The sequence below is a fragment of the Pyxicephalus adspersus genome, chromosome 1 (assembly GCF_032062135.1).
Source record: "Pyxicephalus adspersus chromosome 1, UCB_Pads_2.0, whole genome shotgun sequence".
Taxonomy (NCBI): Eukaryota; Metazoa; Chordata; class Amphibia; order Anura; family Pyxicephalidae; genus Pyxicephalus; species Pyxicephalus adspersus.
In genome coordinates, this window is record NC_092858.1 from 114,287,083 (window position 1) to 114,301,686 (window position 14,604).

The following is a 14,604-nucleotide window of genomic DNA, read 5'->3' on the forward strand; positions in this document are numbered from 1 at the left end:
CAAGCCATGACATTCTACCCAGCGATGAGGAAACAGCAAAGGAAGTACTACAAGAAGATTTTCAGGCATCTAGTTGAGCAGTGCCTATGGAATGCCTACGTTCTATACAAAAAAAAAAGTCAGAGGCCTGTGAATCATTCAGACTTCATTTTGCAAGTTCCGAATCCATAGTCAAGAACCACCAAACACCATCAGTGGCTATTAATAGACCTGGACGTTGTGCTTCCACCATTGTCAACCCAGAATGCCTGACTGGTCGTCACTTCGTTGAATACATCCCACCAACCCAGAAAAAGGCAGCACCTACAAGGATGTGCGTGGTTTGCTGCTAAAAGACCGATGACAGAGGAGAAAGAAACGCAAGGAAACCAGGTTCCACTGTCCTGACTGTGATGTTGGACTTTGTGCAGCACCCTGCTTCAAAATCTACCACTCCCAGGATGTCTACTAAAAATGTAAATATTTTTTTTTCTAAAATCTGCATTTAATTTATCTTATTATTTATCATTATCAATGCTGCTACTATTGCACCCTTGTTTGGAAAATTTCAGTTAGAAATTTTTGATAAAAATTTTTTTTTGATAAATTACACTGTTGTGGTCCATTATTTCATTATAATTATGCATAATAATTATGTATTATATTATAATTTGATTATAATATAATAAATAAATATAATTATTATACCCGGGAGTTAATCCTAAGAATTACAGGCCCACAATATAAACAAAAATTTCTACGCAAAAAAAAAATAGGATCAATTTTTGCATCAAAAAATGACAGAATTAGAACGCTAGGGGGGTTAATGTCTGACTGCAAACCTGTAGCTTTAAAGCAAAATATTAAAAAAATGGAAAAAAATAGGAGTAAATATAATTTAACAGGACCATGACACTGACACAATCTTTTCTCATGAATATGTCAAGACAGTAATACCTTTATTCCAGAATTAAAGATGGTTAATGCAGTAGTGGTCCGCACTAAAGCGTTGCTTGATGCAGTTTTTTCTAGTTCTCTAAAAAAAAAAAAAACCTAACGGCATTATAAAATGAAATGCACACATTTTCAACAACATTACCATGTAAAAGGCAGAACACTTGCCTGCTAATGACTGGAGAGAACAGCCACAAATTTGCCATCATGATGTTGAGAGGAAAAGAAAACTGTAATACAGAGAGACTGATTTATTTACAAAAAAAAAATAGACAATAATTCTAAAGAAATTAGCAAAACAATTTCAACATTTTTGATCTCTAGTCTTTTTTATTTATTTGAGAAATAGACTGTGGCTACAATCCCTTTTACAGATATTAAAGCACAAGTACTTCTGCATGCTAAATTTGCAAGCAAGCAGGTCTTTATTGCAGAAATGGACAAGTAGTATCAGGGATGTGCAGCCTGCCATATGCTGCGGACTGAATGAACTCCCGCATGCATGACTGGGCGTAACATCATCCAAACCAAACCAATATGGATTGCCGATCAGAAAACCAGGAAGAAAAAAAAAAGCCTGCAATGGAACAAGAACAGGTGAGTATATTTGAAAAAGTGCAAATTGACAGGTATGATTGCTGAAATTACATTACCTATCCCTTCTGCAATAAAGGATCTGCCTGGTTGCAATTTTTTCATCTTCATGTAAAAATGTGGAAGATAAAGCAATGATTATATAGGGATGAGTCCATCAGTCAGGAAGCAGCAAGAGGCAGTGTTGTTCTAGCAGGTGGAGCTTGTAGCAAAGACAGAATGTGGAAGCTACCAATTGGAGTGGAGGAAAGTTCCAAGAGACAGGATTTTGTCCAGAAGCAGGGGCACTTTGCAGAGAACTAAAGTAAACTTATTTTTCATTGCATAATGGGTCAATATTCTGCCCAGCCCTAAATCCCTTACAAGCAATGCAGTGTATATGAAGCACTGTCATGATATGTTGCAGATCATTTGCCTCGGGGACAGAAGCTAAGCTTCACAAGAGATGCTGACAGGGCCAGGCTTGGAGGTGGCTAACCCCACGCAGTCTTCAGCCAGACAAAGTTGTGTGTGATGACTGAATGGCCACTAGGAGGGCCATTGTTAGTCTAAAAATGTTTAGGGCCACTGTAGGGAAAGGAACTAGTTTTAGACCCTGCTGAAAATGGGTGTTATGAAACCAGAGAGAAGAGAGGGTTTTAAGGCAAATGATGTAACATTTATTTAAATAGTGTCAACAAAGTTTTAAAGTGATTATTTGTCCGAGTAGCATCAGGTGATGCAAACATTGCTGAGATTCAGTTCCTGAAGCATTTGAACTTGAAGCGTCTTCAGGGGATAATGAGACACAATATTAGAGGCTGTATTGGTCTATTATAATTCTCATAAATACATAATTCAACAGTTTAAGTTATTATATAACAATCAAATTTTTTTTTCCAAAATACCAGAGTTTTTAGATATCTAATTATCATCCAATACTCTATCAATATCTATATATATATATATATTTACTCACTAGTTTTGTTGTAGATATATTTTATTTCAACAATACCTCAACCTACCTCTTTAAATGTGTCTACCCATCTTCCTCCCGCTTTTAACTATCACCAACTAGCCATCATTTAATTTACATGGCTTTTGTAAAATAGGTTCCCCCACCTCTTAGACTGTAAGTAGAGTGGCTGTTTGGATTCAAGCCAATTGTAAAATAAACCCAAACATTTGGCATTCACTTTGATGTTAAAAAAACAAACATTTGCTCTATACTATCACTGGCATTATTAAAGAATGAGCTGTGAGGCTTTTCATAATGAAAACGGTTGCAAGCATTTTCACTGGAAGTGGTGGGGTGGGTTTTTTGAGCTATTTCTAAAATGAACAATGAATACATGTTATATATGTGAGTGTAATAAATAAACTGAGGAATCTGAGAAACAAGAAAATGTAATAGAAATGCTGATAACATTACATACATACATCCATAGTGTATTATTTTGAAAAGCTTTTTTTATGAGAAAAAAATGAATTAACATGGCCCATTCTGTATATATTTTCTTTCCCATTTAACGCTTTTAGGAATTTTGTACTTCTTAGTTTGTTATAAATCTTTTGTTGATCTTCAGAAAATCGCATTGCTAAATGGAATCAGGAAGAATTTTTTTCCTTTTCGGAGCAAAATGGACCATGTTTTTAAGCATTTTTTTGCCTTCTTGTGGATCGACTGTGTCTATAGGGTTTTATCTGGGATATATTTATTTCCCTAGTTGATATACTTGATATCTTTTTTCAACCTGACTATGTAATTAAGTAAATGACCTTTTCTGCATAGTTGTTGGTCATTACTAGATGGAACCTCATGTAAAATGTACAAAACTCGTCAATATTAAACTGCAAATGTGTCCAATGGCAAAAATTTGATACATACTTTACATAATGATGCCGTGGTGTAACCCAATGTTACAGACCCAACCCAACCCAAAATCAGTTTATACTTGAAGATATACAGTCTTGAAAAACCTGGTTCAATTCTAAAGTTTTACAAATTAATACATAGTGAAAAAACATTTGATCTTTAGCAGATTATAAAAACATATAAATATAACCTCAGGAGTTAAAAACAACATACAACATTTACAGGAGTCTACTTTGTCAATATTTATTTATCAAAAAGTAAAAGCCATGAGTGAAAAACAAAGTAAATTCTATAATTATTAGTTTTTAGAACCACCTTTGGCAACAATACTTTGAAGTGACAGTTTTCTGTATGACTTTATCAGTCTCTCCCATCATTGTGAATGAATTGTGGCCAACTTGTCCTTCAGCAACAGTACTCAGTTGTTTCCCAGCACTTAGTGCCCAAGGGATGGTGTCTAGGGAAGGGCTGGCAAAGGACCAGGAGCCCCAAAGCAGTACCAAGATTCCAACAGAGACAAGTCCAGAATGCAGAGCAAGAGGTCATTCAGGGGTAATCTGTCCACCAGATGAGGTACAAAAGGGCAAGACACAACTGGAGTGAAAGTAACTGTAAAAAGATCAGTTCAGGCAGCATAAACTCACAGGGTCAGAAAGAGGCAAGGTCAGTAAATAAAATGAACAACATGCCAACCTAGTTTAACGCTAAAGTTTAACAGAAAGACTATGAAACCCTAGCATAGCAGTCAATGGCAGTGCAGGATAGAGTCAAGAACTTATTTGCCTCTAGAACTCTCTTCAGCTGTGCACAGCCACAAAGTGTGTGCAGGGGATGCCAATAAAGTATCTTAGGCTGCACGGCTAAAGGGAAACTGGGGCTGCTGCTATTACTTAGTTCTCCTTGCTGCTGCAAGTGACATCGCCCGTCAGATAAATATCTTCTAACATTCAGTTTGTTGAAATTTGTAGTCATTCATTTATGCACAGCTCTCCTAAATTCCTGCCACAGCAGGTCTGGATGTAACAAAAAACAAACAAAAAAACAACAAGATGAGGTACACAAGGAAATAGGTAGATTTGGCGATTGGGGTTGAAAACCACCTACGTTTCCTGTCAGAGTAAAAAGAAAGAAGCTTATCAATTAGATACAGCAATCACTTAACCCTGTCCTGTTCACAAAGGAAAAAACCCTAAAAACCCTATATACATAGTTGATCCAATGTAAGGTAAAAAAAAAAAAAAAAACTCTGGTTCAGTTTGCTACAACAGGGGAAAAAATCAGATGGGCAGCATGGTGGCTCGGAGGTTAGCCCTCTGGCCTTTGAAACTAGGTCCCAGTTTCAAATCTTATCCTGGACACTATCTGCATGGTTCTCCTAGTGCTTGTGTGGGTTTCCTCTGGGTTCTCTGACATAGACATATGAGTATAGTAGGGACATTAGATGGCCACCCCCTTTGATGGACAGCTAGTGACCTGACTATAAACTTTGTAAAGTGCTACATATGTCGGCGCTTTGTAAATTCTGTTTATATTTATGCAAATATACATAATAATAATGTTCCCTGGATCAACAGTCTCTTATCTTTACTTTAAAAATAGTGTGTGAAAAGCCAAATACATTCTTACTTACAGCTGTGTGACAGCTAAAGTTTGGCCGAAAAAGGGTCATCTAAAAGGACAATGATCCCAAGAAAAACAGCAAATCTTCAACAGGATTTAAAAAAAATCAAGTGTTGCCGTGCCCAAATTACAGTCCAGACCTCAACCTGATCAAAATGCTGTGGCAAGACCCTAGCAGAGCTGTGGATGAACCCAATGCTTACAACTTTGATGTAGTAAAGCGATATTATAAAGAAGTATGGGCCTCAATTTCTCCACAGTGATGTAAGAGACTAATAAAGTTGTATCGAGTGACAGTATATACAACATCATCAGGAAATATATCAAGGAAGTACTTTTGCATACCTCCCTTAAAGTGCTGTATTTTGATCCCTGGTGACAAGGTGTATGGAGTTAGGTAAAAAATATATAGATATAAACTCTGTTCTAGTTGTAAACATAAATGTACAATACCCACATATTATAGTACAATATATGAAACATAGTAAAAAAGCTAAATACATTTTAAAATAGTTGCTAATCTAAACTTGAGATATCACTTTAGAAACCTTGGAGATCACTGGGAACAATGCATATGTCCATGCTTGGGGGAGGGGTTAGGGCAAGGGGAGCATCAAGTTTTCCACTGACTCCTTCTGATATGCCTACGTGGGGTTGTCACAGATGAGATGGTTGGCATGTGACCCTGCTAGTGTCTAAAGGACTTTGTGCATTGTTGCTATATTCCATATGCTAGTTCAGGACAAGACTAACCTTTAACAATTAAATAAATAATTCTGAGAAAAACAAATGGTGGCACAGGCTGTAAACTTGTAGAGGGGGACAGTTCTATGACACTTCCTTTGCCAGTCCAGCAGTTAAGAGGAACAAACCTGCAGTGGAAGGATGCTGAAGATGGTGAGGTGGTTATGAGAGAACTATTCAGACACTTCTCAGATCTCATGGCCTGATTTTCCACTTGTATATCTTAAGCCTCTGAGCCCCATAAAAGACTTCCCTTTCTGCCACTAGAGCTTGCAGATTTTGAAAACTGATGCAGCAGGGGAGATTTGTAGAGTGGGAAAGGAGACCTGGAAAGTGAAGCTCCAACTTGCCCTTTTTCTCAAAGACCTGCGCCATGTGGTCCAAAGCCAATTTCCAGCCTAGACAAGGGGTGGAGTGCCCGGCCCACTAATTTTCTTCCAGGACACTCTGGGCCCGGATCCCCAAAAAAAAAGGCTGCAAACCTGCAGGGCTATATTAATGAAAGGCTCTATCCAGGGAAAATGAAGGTACATGATGTCCAAATATTCTCTGAATTTGACATCATATGTTTCTGTGTACTACACACTTTACCAGACAACTATACAACGGTATGCAGTAAATCAAAGACAGGTTTGCCTTATATATAGTGTATGTTGCACACCGTAAAATAAAAAAGAAGGTCCTAGCAGTTAAAAATAAAATAAAATGATTAAAATAGCAAAAATCAGTCTTACCTCCCCTGACAGCTGCTCAAACATGGATGCTTCGGGACCTTTTCCAAACATATTTGGCATTGGATTGTTTTCTAACCTTTGTAGTTGCAAAAAAAAAAAATTTTGACAATATCCAATTATCAATATTGTATTTACTTTTCAATATGTAGTTTCAATTTTCATCTCTTTAAAAAAAAACCCTGAGGTTTTTCCAAGCATTTTTGAGCTGTTTTATCTCAAAAATGCTTGTAAAAAACAATTAACATTGGACTGAATAGGTTAGTTGAACATCCTGCAACTACCTGTACAGGCGCTTTTAGGCATTTTTCAAATGTTTTTTGGCCTAATTTTGCCTAGTTAAAAAAAAACACCTATAAAAATAGTTGCAAAACACAGGCTTGAAAAACTATGGTTGAAAACTATCCTTATACCGATATAAACAGATAACTTGGTTGAAATGGTCCAGCCAAACAGCATATAGGGAATCCAACAATCCAATCTAGAGAGAAGGCTAAAAAGAAGGATATAAAGAGAGGAAGAGAATACAATACTACCTGAGGGGTATGTATAACTATAAAATAAGGCATAGAAAAAAAAGTTGTTTATTATTCAAACATATCCTTCAAGAGAATTTATAAGTTTTTGTGTTTTCTTTAGGGATAAGGATGATGATGGGAGAGAAGTAAATATTGATCCACTTCAGTGAGGTAGGACAGCGTGCTTCAGTTAGTACATGGGTAGCTAATTTACCCTGTGCCTTAGGAAGGTACAGCAATGGGAGGCCCACAAGATGAGCCAACGGGTCTAAATGGATTGGTGTATAAACCAGCCGTGTGAAAAGCTGATTTTTCTCCTTCCAAATGGGTATGATACTTGGACAGGACCACATATGATGAAAAAGGGAGCCTACAGCTGTTCCACATCCCCAGTAGAGGTCACTCACAGCTGGAAAGATAGAATCCTACTTCTTGTCTGGTGCCCAAGATGGGCTGGAACCTGGGTCAATTGTGCATCAGCCAGTACCTGATGAATATTTGCGATGAGACCCCACTGGGCAGGCCCATCCATACAAAAAAAATGTAATATTTCTCCTGACCAGTGCACATCTCTGCCAACTGGGCTGGTGACACAGAGGGTTCACCATCCCACCCTGTGACATCATGACAGATTGTTTTCCTATTAAAAAAAGAAATCTAGGAGTGAAGCATAGTTGGGGAAGCTATTGAAAAGTTAGATATACTATAAGTACCCGGGGAAAGGTTTTTTTTTTTTTTTAATAAAGATATGGGAGATCATCAGACCCTGGGGCTTTGTATGAAGGAAGCCCTCTTTAGGCTTTAGCACTAGGTAAATAGTCACACATGGGCCTACCTGCAAATCTTCTGCTAGCTGAGAATCATAGACTGTTGTGTATAACTTCAATAATATTTTCAAACAATCCTAGTGATTCTATCCTCTGCTATTACCTTGGTCTTCCCTTATTGCACCTGGTGTAGCAGCAGCAGCTTGGTCCCTAGTCATTCCTTTCAGGAGTGAGTGTGTCTTCTTACCCCTATCATAATAGTGTACCTTATCATAATAATTGTGTACCCCTGTACTTTTTCCCCATGGTTGGACATCTGGGCGTCACCTTGTTAAAGGAGGCTTCCGGATCCCGAATAAGTCAGTAACTTATTTGGGATCCGGAAGCCCCCTTCAACAAGGTGACTCCTGATGTCCAACCATAGGTAATAAGTACAGGAGTACAGAGTATGTACCCCTGTACATATTCCCCATGGTTGGACATCTGGGAGTAACCTTGTTAAAGGGGCTTGCGGATCCCAAATAAGTCAGTGACTTATTTTTTATGTTATGTTTTTTATGTTTAGTTTTTATGTTCTGACGATGGCCTAATGATGAAATTTTAGGGGGTGTTAGCCACAGGTGTCCCCCACTTGCACCTCCAATTTTGTTCACCTGAACCCCCCCCAGTGCAATTAAGATGGGGTTTAGGTGCTAGAAGCCTCCACCAAGGTATCACAGGGTAGTTTTTTTGTATGGGCAGAGTTTTTTATGTTCTGACGATGGCCTAATGATGAAATTTTAGGGGGTGTTAGCCACAGGTGTCCCCCACTTGCACCTCCAATTTTGTTCACCTGAACCCCCCCCAGTGCAATTAAGATGGGGTTTAGGTGCTAGAAGCCTGCACCAAGGTATCACAGGGTAGTTTTTTTTGTATGGGCAGAGTTTTTTATGTTCTGACGATGGCCTAACAATGACATTTTAGGGGGTGTTAGCCACAGGTGTCCCCCACTTGCACCTACATTTATGGTTTTGTACATCTCCCAGTTCCAGAGAAACTAGGGTTCAAAGTAGGGAAGGGGACAGTGTAGTGTAGTATGACATATCTAGTTTTGTTACAGGAAGGTATAAATTTGGGGTTCGCACCTCCTTGCTAGATAAGTGTCCACAGGTGTCCATAATTTGTATATTTAATTTTGGGCTTCTAGACACACTTACTTTTTAGTCAGCAACCCTATTGTTCAATTTTCACTAGTTTTTATAATTATGACCCCCATATTTTGAAAATTATTAAACATGAGCAGATGAAATTTGTGGTACTGCTAGCTATGAGGGTCCCCTGTGTACCGTGAAAATTCAGGTCGGTAGGACATACTGTTCAAGAGATATGGAGGTTTGTACTGGGAAAGATGTAAGGCTGCAGAACATGACATGCAGCATTGATACACACGCCTATTGGTATACACCCCCCCCCCCCCCCCGGCCCTCGCGCATTTAAGGTGGGGAAACGGCTCCTTCACTCTGTCAGAACCTGTCAGACAACCTGTATGTTCTGGCACAGTCTTTATGTGACCCTATCCAGACACAGACTAACTTTCCCTACTATTAAGAAGGTAATAAAAGATTATTTATTACTTTACCTAATATTGCATTTTTAACTAAATTTATTCTTTAACCCCTCTATGGATAGATAGATAGATAGATAGATAGATAGATAGATAGATAGATAATTTATAACATATATTATTCTATCTTTCAATGTATATCTCCACTGTTAGTAAGTAAATGTATCTTTAACATATTTTCTTGTATTAAGAACTAACTAATCCCTCTGCTAACTTGTACTTTACCACTACACCTATCTTCTCTAAAAACCCACTTTAAAAGTAATTATTACTTACATTCTGATTAATATTATCCAGGTAGTTTCTGACCCACTTGGGATGGATCATTTTATGAATTTCCTCCTTTACCCCTTCTTTTTTTTAACATGTTTAACATGGTGATAAACATATGTTAATTATATTACTATTTTATACTAATAACAAGATATACAAATTTCTTTATGGTCAACTTTACACATATAATTATTTGTTCAAAATATAGCTATATTTATATGTGGTTACCTATATCATGTTGTTGATTCTCTTTTTTGTACTTATTTGAACCATTACCTTTTGCAATCCAGAAATGGATTTATTTGAACTATGTATTTTGTAATACAAAAATGCTTAAAAATGCTATTTTGCATCTTGGCCCTTCTTATTATCTCCCCTAGCGTGACACTGGGTTATAAGATGTATAGTGCCACCATACAGCCAAAACTCAATATTTCTTGTATTTAAATTAGTTATTGATTGCAACAATTTTCAATAAAAATTCCTATTTTCTGACACAAAAAAACTCTCTGCTCTCGAATTTCTCGCTTTTGATTTATATATAGAGAATATATGGGTGGGCATGACGCATGTATGCATCGTATCTTATAAGTGAAGGACTCCTATTATCTCATTGGTGCACATATTCCTTTAGGCTGCTCCTGAGCTGCCCTGGACCCTACAGGAACATCCTCCATGCTTCTCATGTCACTGGACCGACCAGTTTGGCTTTGGAAGCACCGTTCATGAATACATTTTTTTAAAGAACGGACCACTGCGTTGCTTTAGCTCTTCCATGAAAGGATTGCTGCTGTGGTCCTCTCCTGTTCCAGTGACACTGTCTGTGTATGTCTGTCATTTGCAACCCCTATTTAATGAGCTGCATAATATGTACTTTAAAAATACTGTTATTATTATTATTAACAATAATATTTAAAAAATAATAATATTAACCCAGAGAGATAAATGCTTTAAAAAAAAACTTTAAAGGAACTGTTATTTATCCACCTCTCCTTTTTCTTTAAAGAACTGACTTGCTGCAGGAGCACTGTGTGCGGAGAAACAACAGCATGTGTGGAGGTGTGTTTTGTATTGCAGACAGGAGTGCACGGAGTCTGTCAAGTTCTGTGTTTGCTGCAAATGCCACACTTTAACCCCTCTATGGGGGCTAATAGGTGTAATTACCCTTGTATGTCACATTTCAGAGGAATCAGATGGCTGATTTAATGGAGAAATACAGACCCCAGCAAAGACTGACAGGTATATTAGTCATTTAAATTTAAATATTTAAATTTAGTGTTAAAATCAGGTGCAATCAAGCCTTGCAAGATCAAAGGCACAGTAACTGTTTAGTTACTGTTAAGTGTATTTATTCTTAGGGATTTTTTTTTAACTCTTTCAGGGAATAGGTAAGGGATACTGTATACCCCTCCACTTATTTCCCAGGGTGGGATGGTGGATATCGAGGGGCCCCCTTCCTAAAAGACCTGCAAGAACAAATGATTCTGGTGCTAATTGACCCCTTGCTATATAATGTTTTGTTATTTTACCTTTAATATTTGTTGCACCAAATCAGTGTGCACCTGGTACAATATTTACAGCGAGACGTTTTCCCTGGGCTTGCAAGGGCTGATTCTATATGAATTTTACTTAAACTAAGAGGCTAAAAACACAAATTTAGCCTCTTGGCTCTCTTTTTCTGATACTCTTCTGAACTATTGGTTCCACAGACCTAAACTTTGAGAGATCTCCTGGGCTCTCATAGTGTACAGGCTGCACACACGTGAGCCACCTGGCCTCAGGCTCCAACTCCCTCTGTTTTAAAGATAGGTGCCTTTTTATTATCATGTGGCCAAAACGGGATGGAATGTCTAGACCACTTATTCCAGAACATTTGGGGCCTGAATAGCAAATAACGAATGACAAATCTGCAGGCCCTTTAATCCCTTTCCCAAATGAAATTGAGGTACATGATGCCAAACACCCTGTGAATTCGGCATCACTGTTTCACTGTACCTCAATACATATATATACCTACACAATCATTTTCATCTTGGAAAAATATTCTCCCCTATTCCCAAAATTCTCATCAGTTTAAATTAATGTGAGGGCTACAGTACAAGAGAAGAAGTTGACAGGCCCCACGTCAGCACTGAAATTAATGCAGAGGTTAAGAGTTCCTGGGGTCTAAGCTGTTACTAGAACTGCTGTGGCCTGTGGGCCTATATCCCCAACTGTGTGACAATTGTAGCTATGGTCTAAGAATGCCCTAGGATATGGTGTCCTTTATTGGTAAACCAACCTTTTAAGAAATATTTTCTCCAAAGCTCCATAAAAATGTATACCTATCTGGAAATTGGGGTTCCCCTTAAAGATATGATGAAAAAAATGTGTAAACTGTAGATCGTTCAGCTGCAATGTACTTTTATGTATCCTCCTCTCATGGACTGGTGGACTGGTGCTGCAAGTTACAAACAGTAGGAAAAGTGTGTTTAAAGGCTGTTCTTATGAAAAGGTGAACGAGATAAGACCTGGTTGCGACAACATTTTAATGATGGTTTCACAACCCACAGCTGTTTGGACCTACAATTTCAAATTCTGGTCTATTGCTGTCTAGCAATCAGCCTGCCATCCCACAGCTATTAGAGGTGGCAAAACCTCTACTCACCAAACCACCCCCGAGTCCAAGTTCTCAACACCTCTACTGCATGGCTGCTAGCATTGCAACTAGTGTATATAGACTAGTGGCCACCTTCCATGATTTTGTGGCTTGTAGGATTCCCTAGTACAACATGCCCAGATGACCAAGACCCTATCGGTGGCAAGGTATAGCTGACATTTGATATGTGGTCCAGTTAGGTATGAACTAGGGAAGTACATATTCTTTAAAGGACGCTGGGTAAATCTTAAAGGCAGTGGACAGCAAGCCTAAAGTATTACAATCACTACTACTACATTTGTTATACCACCAAAGGTTGTTACTTTTATACTAATGTTCCTACACTTCTACTGACCCTCTTTTTCCAAGAACACCACCTTATCATCCACCCCCATCATCCTACAATCTGTACATACAAAGTGCCAACACATACAGCTCAACACAAGTTAAATTAATATCTGCCACTTGTGAAGAAAGCAAATCCAAACTCTTCTACTTTTGAACAACACATGTAATGGCAAAGTCTTTGGCATGTGAGACTCTACCTTGAAACAGCTGCTGCCAGGATCCCAATGCTAGTTTCAGGAGGAGGCATTGAAGAATGGCCAGGTGGTTGGTTTACAGTCAAGTTGAGTGTGATGGATCCTTTTTCAGAGGTGCCAACTCTGTGGAAATCAGGGACAGTTGTAAGAGATAACAGAACACATAATCACATTTGTTAAAACAGATGACATTGTAACATTTTACTTTAAATTGCAGGCTAAACTATGCATGCTTTAATGCAAGCTGGACCCTGAGGTAGTGACAGAAATCTGTGCTAAAGATTATCTGTACGTTTAAAGCACAGCCTTTTTTCTTCATGTCAACTGAGCAAGCCGTACAGTTTCCAACAAAACCATTTCAGAAACTATAATTTACCCATAATTTACATATACCTACAAAATATACTTAGTGAAAATTATAAATGGACGTATTAACATATGTAGGCTAATATTATTCTCACAGTACTCTGTCCTATGTAACTCAATTTGCCTAATAAGAGGGAAATATACCATATGAACATTTAATGTTTCATTAAATTTGAGCTCCACTGGTCTCCAGTTTAATATATGTGAAGCAAGCTAAAACTTAATGGACTGTTGAATGTGCATGCACAATGTAATAAATTCACAGTGCCAGTAATGATAGTCCCAATGTCAGAGAAAGCAAAATTAATTAGGCAAGATTTAATAAAGCTTTGTTCTTAGAAACCAGGAGCCAGATCCAGCCAAAAAAGTGTATATGGGTATTAACAGTTTAGACTCAGAAACTGTGCAATGAAATTGCTTTTTTAAAAAAAAATTAAATACTAGTTTAATAAAAACTGACTTTATGTAGCGTAAACAGCACTACAATACTTACGTATATAGTAAATAAACAACTTGGATTCAGCCAAGAGCAAAAATTTTAGAGCAAACACAAACTCCTTTCAATCATTATTTATCAAAACTCTCTCATTTCGAAGGCGGTGTGGCTACCACGTGACGAAGATGGCTGCTTGTTTTTTCCCCTCTGTCTGCTGCCTCTATCATTTGCAACATTACACAGAATTCTCAACTGCGATTTCAGCTCTCCCTGCTTACAGAAGCATCTACAATACAATAAATATCATGCCAAAGTGCTCAAAAATAAAACACTCCCCAAGGAAGCTGATGGCTTTCTACCCCGCGGCTCCTGCACAGTGGACTCAAAATGGCACAGACAGATCGCTCAGCTCAGCAAAAACGACAGACCCTCTCTATTCCCTCTTTACTACAGCATAGGAAGCATCCTCTTCAACGTCTGGCTACTATGAAGCATCGGGTCCATTCCTTCCCTTATACTCTCTGCAATTCCAGTAAAGCACAAGAAGTGGAAAACTGAGCTTTCTTCTGATTCATCCAAAGCCACAACTCCAGCATAAACTTCAGGAGCCTCTGCTTCTACACCTCAAAATATAGAGGTTTTTGACACTTCCAACACTTCCATCTGACAAGTTTCTAAAAAGCTTACCAATCTTGATGACACTATCCCTAATCTGAATTGGGTTACCCATGTAGAATCCACTATGAAAGGTTTCACACTTGCCAAGAAACAATTAGTAGATACTAGCCAAGATCAGGCTATACAAATCGAATGGCTTCAAAATAAAGTGCCGAACCTGCAGGACCACTCATGTCACAATAACATGAAAGTTAGGGGCATTCCTGAATTAAATTTAATGCAGGAGTTACCATATTTTTTTACATCTTTTTGGAAACCCTGCTACCCCCCTGCTTCTCCAGAGTGCACTTACTCATAGAGTGCATT

The 14,604-nt window shown here is 38.1% G+C and overlaps 1 protein-coding gene across 1 annotated transcript in view; it reads right to left on the bottom strand.

Moving 5' to 3' along the window:
* Positions 1 to 14,604, bottom strand: part of PM20D1 (peptidase M20 domain containing 1) — a 56,666-nt gene that overhangs the window by 13,405 nt on the left and 28,657 nt on the right. Inside the window, exons 5-8 of the mRNA XM_072411050.1 lie at positions 12,822 to 12,941; positions 6,481 to 6,556; positions 1,102 to 1,163; positions 937 to 1,015 (exon numbers count right to left, since the gene is read on the bottom strand). Coding sequence (XP_072267151.1) covers positions 937 to 1,015; positions 1,102 to 1,163; positions 6,481 to 6,556; positions 12,822 to 12,941 — 337 coding nt within the window. The remainder of the gene's footprint in view (positions 1 to 936; positions 1,016 to 1,101; positions 1,164 to 6,480; positions 6,557 to 12,821; positions 12,942 to 14,604) is intronic.